The following is a 9,772-nucleotide window of genomic DNA, read 5'->3' as shown; positions in this document are numbered from 1 at the left end:
AATTCAATCGGAGATTTCTGGTTGGTGCGCCGATTCTCCTTATTTGCCTGCGCAAACGCATGTCACACCTTAACTTCTATGCTCTTGTCCTTATTATTATTATTCCTTTTAAATAAATAATTTTATTTGATGCGAGGGAAAAATAATTATTGTTTGTGCGTGTTGCTATAAGATATTGGAAAGTAAAGCAAACAAAGCGTAGCAAAGTAGAGAAGTCTATCGAGTATATTCATCATTAATAATATAAATAATGTAACGAGTAATAAATTAGTAGTAATAAGCAAAATGCATTAATAGAAGTAAAGTTGTGAATGAAAAATAATGTACGAATTAAAGTAAAGTACGAATTGAAGTAAAAAAATATCGACGCTTTCTATCTCAATAAATTCTATTTAATATATTGATCAAACAATTTAACTTTGCTTAGAAACAAATTCGAGCTCGCGTCTCTGTTAGTAGTATATTTAAAAAACTTGTAAAAACGAATTATTATCACACGTCCCGTTTAAGAGAACATTGATAAAATATATTAACATAGTAATTAGAAATTTAATATAATATTTGAGGTGATCAAGGTCAGTTTTATAATGAATCGATAAATAAATATAAAATCCGTTGTGTAAAATTGATTTCCTAGAAAATGAATGAATATATATATATATATATATATATATATATATATATATATATATATATATATTTATATACATTTCTGAATAGTGTTAAATACAAGTGACGGAGAGTATGCTTAAATACATAAATATATTAAATAAGTATAAATATTACTTTTAAATTTATGGAAAGTGTTTAATTATTAGCCAAGCTTGAATTGTATCATTAATTATAGAATAATAATTACTATATTTCTGAAACAATAAGCTAATACGAAGTATAAAACTATAATTAATTATTAATCGTATATTATTGTTGTTATTGTTACATATATGCTATTAATCATATATGCTTTGGTGTAAGCCAACAAATTTTTAAAGCTAATATAAATTTCCACAATTTATATTTAGTTCTTTTTTTTTTTAGTTATAATAACGAATGATAAAAATTTGGTCGAATAACAAGATATTTTCTTACAATATATATTTAATAAGTTTATAAAGATTGTTAATTAAGCCATTGCATGTTTCTATAATTGTGACACATACAGTTACGTATATTAAAAAAAGAAATAAAAACAATAAATGGATAAAAATAAAAACATAAAGCCATTAATTAGTAGCTTCGATGAAATGTAAAAATATATTTGTGATAATATATAAATAAAACTAGAAAGGAACATAAATTGAGAGAGAGAGAGAGAGAGAGAGAGAGAGAGTGAGTGAGTCGATAATTTCAGTACAAGACCATAGAAAGCATATACGATTAAGAAATTTGATCGAAATGAAATTAAATAAGGCTTGAAATATTAGAAGACTATAAGTGTGTGAATATACTTTATTCTCAAAATTAAGTTGAATACAAAGTATCGATACTATCATGACTATAATTTATTAATTTATAGATTCAGAAATATAATTATTATTTAAAAGATTATTCATAATTGAATAATATTCATCATTAAATTAACTTGAGCATTAAAAAACTACGCATATAAAGTCGTTAATTACAAATACAAATATATTAATTTGAATACATGGAATTGTTAAAAACAATTGGTGATTTTTTCATTTTCAAAAATTTATGCGAGTAAATAAAACTAAACGTTTTCAAAACGTGAAATATTCTTAATGTATTCTCAACAAATCAATGCCTCTTACAACTTTATCTCAATCATAAAAAAAGATTATTATGCAATTGTATTATCGCTTAAAATTATATTATCATTTTAAAAAGAATAAGATTAAATTTGATGTTATAATGGAAAAGTACTAACGAAAGTTAAAAAAACGCAGATTCGTTATAATTTCAAAAAGTGATATACGAAAACATTAATTAGTTCTTTAATGTCAATGATTTTCTTCTAATGCTGTCAGATTCATAAAATGCACTATGTAAATAAGAAGAAAATTACAATGAAATAAATATTGAAACTTCTATTATACGTGCTATAAGAATTTAAATAAATTTATAATAAATCGAAAATAAAGAGGATATTATTTCGTAGTAAAGAGACCAATTCTAATAATATATAAGTATTATAATTTTCATAAAGTTTCTCAATGTTTCATAAGCTATGTTCTTAATGTAAAAGCACCTTCGCAATTTAAAATTATGGACAATTAAATTACACATATCAGCGCAAATGTTAAAGCATAACTATTAATACTGTAACATTCACACAGGATGACGAATGCGTCATACGACGCAATGTGGTGCGAGGCACACGTGTCCCTCGAGGAAGTTACGCAGCTCGACTCCTTGGCCCAATCGTCGTCGTCGGTACGGGAACGCGACGAGGCGCGATCACAGGTCGTCTACCTTTACGTCCGCTACATCGATCTTAGCAACAGGTTGGAGCAGTGCTACGACCAGATCGTCCAACCACAGAAGCGTTCACTGTTGCGTCGTCTCCTGGAATCCACCTACGGCCGCGTCCTCGAGCTCAAGCACGAGCTCGTAGAGCTGGAGCTCGATGAGTACAATTACTTTGACGATGCCTTGCTCAAGCTTAGGTTGTATTAGTTATAAATTGGCTAATAGTGGGAAGCTGCGATATTAAAAAATGCGCTTTGTCGAATAGTCTTGTGATACGCAAAATTAATATCCTTATTTCGTATTGCTTCTTATCGAAGACAATATACAAGAAAAATAATTGATGTATCTTCTGAAATAAGTATTGCAGCTTCTGTAAGAACAAAAATATTACCAATTAAATAGAAATTCTCAAAACCAGCTTTTTCAAATTTTTATTTTATATTTTTAACTCGTGCATATTGTGTCGGGTTATAACTGTAATGTAACGATTAAAATTTAAGGGAGAATATGACACCCGATGAATTAGAGCTCAGAGTCCCGCGATATTTTCGCCGAGAGAGAGAAAGCGAGATCGCGAACAGGAGGAAGTTCATCGAGGAAACGTTACGCAATATGGGAGGATTCGAAGATAAATCTGAGAAAAAGAAAATGACGGAGCTTGAAGCTATCCGACTAATACAGGTAAATTGACAATTATTTGCAAAAGTTTCTTTTTTATTAATAATTTCGCTTTATCGTAATACCTGTACATTTTATAATAAAGCTCTCACTTATAGAAATGGTAATGCGTATAAAGTAGCATAAGACTTTCAAGCCTTTTAAGCAAACTAAGTATCTTACTGTGTATATGATATTCAATTTCCCATAATTCGATAAGATTAATATAGTCGATATATATCGAAAAAAAAAAAAAAAAGAAAGAAAGAAAGAAAGAAAAAAAAAGTAGAGTAAAAAGCAAATTGAAAGCAATAATTATTAAAGCCTTGGCTGATGGAGAAATTTTCTTTCGCATATTTCGTTAATGAAAAAAAAAAGTGCTTTCACAGCATTTACATATAAATCTCCATGTTTTGCTAAGATGTATAATTACAGTCGTACGAGCGAGCGAGGCAAGGACGCATAAGATTTCAATTCATGAAAGAGATTCTGGAGATGAAAGAAAAATCAACGATTAGATCAGAACTCAAAAAGCCGGATGTGGTGACCGCGACTGCGGCTGCTTTAAAAATACAGAAGATTTGGCGTGGCTATTCGACGAGGCGTAAAGTTAGTCAGCGTAAACTCGATGAGATGCTTCTAATAGGTAAATTTGTATTAGATTAGATAGATTACTTAATTAGGATATATGAATATATTTTAACAGCAGCTCGTCGCTTATAAACTTTAAACGAGAACAAAAATTAAAATAATGACATTGAATTATTATTGTTACAATAGAATTATGTCCCTCCCTCTCTCTGTCTCTCTCTCTCTCTCTCTCTCTCTCTCTCTCTCTCTTGTCTCTGTATTAATTACATAATTATTTTTATGAAGAATTAATTTTTTTCCCATAGTCGTTTAGATTGTAAATAATAAAGCAACAATTGGCACACTGATCAAAAGATTTATCATAATAATTAATCGTGTTTATAGAATATTTGGAAAATTGTTGTTACGAATATTAATATGTAATTATAAAATTGTGATTTACGTTGAATAATGTATATTTTGCTGAAGCAACAACTGAATAATCGATTTGTTTCATTTTAGGTATGCTGCAACCTTATCAAATAAGTTTTACAAGTACCAAACAATTGGAACAAATTGAAAAGAAAAGATATGAAAAACAAAAAGAATTTCAAGATATGTTGGATGCATATATAGTTGAAGTGAAAGATAGAATAAAAACGGAGAGAGGTGCAATTATAGAAGAGACTATAAGAAATGAGATCAGAAATTGGATTAACACGTGTTATCAGCAAACTGGAAAGATTCCAGAGTTGCCATCAGCGGAAAATGGAGGATCACGAATAATTTTCAGTCGACAGGTTATAAATTAAATAAATATTTTATTGCGAACTTTATTTTTTATTGAGAAATGTAAGTAAAAGTTAAATTTTTTAACAATCTAACAGAATCTTGGTACATTTGCATTTCACATTCAAGATGATTATTGTTTATGTATTTAAATTCAGTAAATGCTTTTTCATACACACATGCGCGCGCGCGCGCGCACACACACACACACAGACACACACACAACACATATATATATATATATATATACTCGATGGTTATCCTATTTTAAGATATTGTCAAAAACTTTTTAATATGTTTTCATTGTAAATAATGGAAATTATTCGTATTCTCTCTGTTGTGAAAGAAAATTTAACTACATGACCAATTTCTCATTCCATTGTAATTTTTGCTCCAGAGTCAGAGTAATTTTCGTTAACAAAGTTCTGCCTACACATCTTATAAATTTAAAAACATAAATGCCTGTTGTTCAATAAAATAGACAATGTACGTTCATTCTGTACTGCTTTTAATCATCAATGATCATAGATGTGATAAATTCCAATGGCCTACTATTTTTTCCTATATTTATACATAAAATTACAAATCGAGATTTATGTAATAAATCGTGTGTATCTCTTAACTTGATATACTTTATTTACTACTTGATATACTCTATTTGTTTTTCTCTGCATTACATTGATATAAGTTTTTATTACTTTCAGCTAATATTACTTTAACTAATACTTCATTAACGTATAAATAATTATGTTTATGAAAGCTTTTTGTACATTTCAATGGATTCTACTTTGAGAGACTATTTATCGTGTGAATAATTTCAACAACTGAATTCAAAATTTATGCTATGTTTGGCACTCGATTAATTATCTAATCGCTGGTCTATTTATGACGCGCAATTTTTTTTACAACGAATCATCATTCCATAAAAAAACTAATTTCATATAAAGCAAAACAATTTTACTGTAAGTCAAAGGAAATGAAATCGTATTTTCAAAATTAAATTTTAATCGAAATAATTATCGTTTCACATTTAACACGAACTTTTAAAGTAATAAATAGCATCGTTGGGTCGAGTTAATATTTATTTACCCATTAGATTCTTTTAATATTATTGTGCGCAATATAGTGCTCGTTGCAATGTACGTAAGTTGGTAATGAGCCAATCAAATCCATAAACACTATATTTTTAAATTATTCAATTTTGAAATTGTTTTGTGCGATTGCGGGTCAATAGTCTCATCGAATATTGGCTTTATAAACAGAAAATATTCGAGGTCGTATAATATATAAAGAGATTTAAATCAGTGGGAATTGCTCTATTATATGCTGATACTGAAATATCAACAGAATTAAAGATTAAACTTGGGCCTCGAATATCAGTAATTTTAGTAGTTCCTTCCTCAGTATAGGCGACATATTTTCGCGTTTAATGAATTTTTGTATAAACCGAATGACTAAAAAAAATAATAATAATAACAATAATAATAATTCGATATTCGTATATCAGCATTAAATATTCTAATATACATTTTTAATATTAATGCATATGTATGTGTATGCTTATTACGAAAATCTTTGAATAATAAATTAATTTTACTTTACTTGCGAGGTCGATTATCGATTGAGTATGCGATGGTATAAGGAATCGTTGCAATAATCATTTATAATTAAATTCACTCAGGATACCGAGAGTTCAATGAGCAAATCGACAGGTGTATCCTCGTCCAAAGAATCAAAGCGCTCAAAAAAATCATCAAAGACGAAGAAAGAAAGTGAGACGGAACAGCAATCCGAATCGGACATAACTGGCTTTAAATTTATGCCATCGAATTTCTTAAATGAGCTTATCCAAGCCAACCAAGAATATCAGGAAATATGGAAAGACAAGGATGAGTCATCGAATCTTGACCAACGACCATATTTTGATATGGTTGAGGCCGAAAAAACACAAGAAGTTGAGAACGAAATTAGAATCAACGTCGATCAAGCCTTGAGAAGTAAGAAGGTCAACTCGTATTTCAATTTAATGCGCATTAGAGTGTCTGGTAGCTTAAGTACACGTATTCATTGTCATCATTAAAATTCAATTTCTTAAAATTGATTATTAAAAGAATTTACTGATTTTTATTAATCGATATATCACAGTTGACATAGAAGCTTTGCAGTCGGCCCTTGATAGGGACAAGGGCTGTAAAGGGAAACGGGCTAAGAAAGCACAAAAACGAGTACGCCGCAGTGGGAAGAAGAATAAGAAAAAGAAGGATAAAGACTTGACTCCGGATAGATCAACGGGATCTCTTTTCGAGGAGTTATTACACCAAGGAATAATAAAACTTTGCCCAGAAGTGTACATCGATAATTTCAAGGGAGAAAAGTCTTATTCGAATTTCCATCTCAGACAAAAGGGTAAAAGTACCCTACCAGCCATAGGTAAAGGAAATATTTATGCTTTTTATTTAGAGATTTTTAAGTTTTTTCATTGCATTTGTAATTGCATTTTCCATGGATATAATCCTATTTAATGAAATGATTTTAGTTTGGTTAATATGTTTATAATGTCAATATAAGCTTGCATATTGCTTACCATAGCCGTTTGGTAAAACTAATGTTTATTACTAATTATTAATTCATAATTATTTCTTAACATATTGCTCAAAGCGTATTAAATAGTTTTGCATTGTATTTTATAAATATCTCCATTATGATTTTCTTCATCATTGACAATTGACAATTAGCATTATGACCGAACTTTAAGGAATATTTTTTAAATTATTACCAATGAAATAAAAATAAAAAACGATCGTGTCGCGTTTTAAATTAAACAAACAACAAACAAACAAACAAACAAACAAACACACAAACAAACAAAAATTTATGCGATAGGCTAAATCACAGTAGACAACAAGCATTGCGAACTGCATAAATTTATCCACTCTAATAGGCGATATACGGCAAATCATCAAGGAATACTGCATCCTGCCAATGGGAAGTGAAACATTGCGAGAATTAACGCCCCTCGTAAGGTCAGTTCTTATTGCCGGGCCACGTGGTAGTGGCAAAAAAATGTTGGTTCACGCTATTTGCACGGAGCTGGGAGCGACACTTTTCGATATCACTCCATCCAACATCGTCGGCAAGTACCCCGGAAAGACCGGCCTCATCATGTTACTCCATTTAATTTCCAAAGTACGATTTATACGATTAGCGTTCGCTCGTTAATCACTCGAGACGAGTATTTAAACAATATTCATGTAACTCGGCGGTCTGAGAGAAACTTAAAGCCCGAGCGAAACTTCGATCCGAATAAAGAATAACTGGAAGCAAAAATGTAGGAGTCTTAGTGATTATGAAAAATTGCACATGAATTTTGAAAATATAAGCGTAATATACGCGTTATAAATATTATTGAGTGTAATAAATCATAGTTTTCAAATTTATCTCAAACCGAATGTCATTAGGCGAATCGTATTAGATTATAATCTACAAATTCTTCAATGTAAATTTTAATACGACCAAGAGTATTATTTATTATACAAGTCTTGAGAGTCGATAAAAATACAATAATGATACAGTATTAATTTATGTAATGGGTTTTTTTTTTTTTTAAATTGTTTGTTAATGTTGTCGTGAAAATTTATGGATTCTTTTTAATTTTTTTTATTATTATTATTATTATTATTATTATTATTATTATTATTATTATTATTATTATTATTATTATTATTAAATGCAACTGAACATAAATCTTATAATATTAAAGAAAAATATTACATAATATATTAAGGTTTCTAAACTTCTACAACCATCTGTAATATTTATGGAGGGAGCCGAAAGACCATTTGTTAAAAAAGTTCCAAAAGCTGACAAGACCGATCCAAAACGACTAAAAAAAGACTTACCAAAATTAGTAAAAAATATAACTAACGAAGATAGAGTTATTTTAATCGGAACATCGAGTAGTCCTTGGAACGGAGATCAAAAACTTCTTTATCAAACATACGATAAAGTTATTTTTATTCCCCGGCCGGATTATGGCTCGATGTCACTAATTTGGAAGGACTTACTTTATAAGGTAAATAGATTAAACTATAATTCTCAAATTAATATCAATTCATTATTAATTAATTCGATTGATAACGTATTACTCACAACACACACACGCGCGCGCACACACACACAAACACAAACACAAACACACGAGTAATTTATTCTAAGATACTAATTGTTTAAATTAAAAACAATAATTAATGTACGAGCGTGTATGTGTTATCAATAATATAAAATAAATTGCATATATTAACTGCTTTTAATATAATTAGATCTTTTATAAGTTTAATAGGAAAAAATTTCAATGTCGGTATATAAGATAAAATCATTGATCATTTAATGCATCTGTAAAAAAAAAAAACATTAATTAAAAGTAAAAGTTGCAATATATTGGCATTTTAATTTCAACTAATCCTCGCTTGCAATTAATACAATCAAAGTAAAATAAGGCAACGAATGAGTGAAAAAAGTCAAAATAAAAGAGATCCAAATATTAGCTTTAAAAATTAAAGTTTTTACTTACCGTTTGCTTTTAGTATTCAGGCATTAACAGGCAATTTAATACATCTGGAATGGCAAAACTTTGTGATGGCTTTACAATTGGCACAGTACTCTCAACTATTGACAGTGTAAATCAATAAATATTTCTAATCATTATTTCTTTTCTAAAATGTCATTTACTGCACATAAAATCTTCTTTTGTGTACGTATATTGTAGGTAATGACGACCAAGCGTATGGTTCAATTGAGAGTACAGCCATTAACGCACATTGAACTTATCAACGCATTAAGCTTGAAAAATCCAATTTATCGCGAAGAGGAAGATGCATTTTTGAGTACGTAGTCAACGTGGATTTAGACGATTGATCTTATGAAAAATATGTATTTTAAATATATAATTCGGTCGATGTTTAAAATAATTAACAATTTCATTTACATAAAATGAATTTTTTACTTCGATCTTTTTTTTTCAATTTTCTGTTTTTTTTTTCTCTTTTTTCTTTATTTTTGTTTTTCTAATCAATGAAGCATTATTAGTATTATTTGTTATCGATATGAATAATGAAACCATAAGTATCAAGTATTTTCATGTATTGGAAAGTTTTGTCGATAACAGAAAATTAATGAAATTGTTAATGACGAAGTTATTATTTATAAAACAAAATTTTCAGATTGGTATTACAAAACTCCTACTTGTAAAAGAAAGCAGAAAGCGATTGAACTGGAATTAGCAAAATTGGAAGAAGAAAACGAGAAGAAGAAGAAAGGAAAAAAATAA

General features: G+C 29.0%; 1 protein-coding gene across 1 annotated transcript; it reads left to right on the top strand.

Annotated features, from left to right (window-relative positions):
* Window positions 1-2,261: 2,261 nt before the first annotated feature.
* On the top strand, window positions 2,262-9,772 carry LOC105363110 (IQ and AAA domain-containing protein 1). The gene is made up of 11 exons (XM_011500707.1): window positions 2,262-2,621; window positions 2,931-3,111; window positions 3,523-3,733; window positions 4,180-4,457; window positions 6,128-6,443; window positions 6,592-6,876; window positions 7,388-7,632; window positions 8,231-8,518; window positions 9,030-9,122; window positions 9,212-9,329; window positions 9,666-9,772. Exons 1-11 carry the CDS (start codon window positions 2,299-2,301, stop codon window positions 9,770-9,772), a joined length of 2,445 nt encoding a protein of 814 aa, XP_011499009.1. The 5' UTR covers window positions 2,262-2,298.

This window comes from Ceratosolen solmsi, unplaced genomic scaffold, assembly GCF_000503995.2.
Source record: "Ceratosolen solmsi marchali unplaced genomic scaffold, CerSol_1.0 scaffold27, whole genome shotgun sequence".
NCBI classification, from domain to species: domain Eukaryota; kingdom Metazoa; phylum Arthropoda; class Insecta; order Hymenoptera; family Agaonidae; genus Ceratosolen; species Ceratosolen solmsi.
This window is presented reverse-complemented; position numbering and strand designations above follow the sequence as displayed.

What these genes read in the sequence shown, in the direction of transcription:
- LOC105363110 (XM_011500707.1), top strand. Translation starts at nt 2,299, where the DNA reads ATGACGAATGCGTCATACGACGCAATGTGGTGCGAGGCACACGTGTCC. An exon ending in GAATAATTTTCAGTCGACAG is followed by an intron (nt 4,458 to 6,127) that starts GTTATAAATTAA and finishes AAATTCACTCAG; the next exon opens with GATACCGAGAGTTCAATGAG. An exon ending in AAGTACCCTACCAGCCATAG is followed by an intron (nt 6,877 to 7,387) that starts GTAAAGGAAATA and finishes CCACTCTAATAG; the next exon opens with GCGATATACGGCAAATCATC.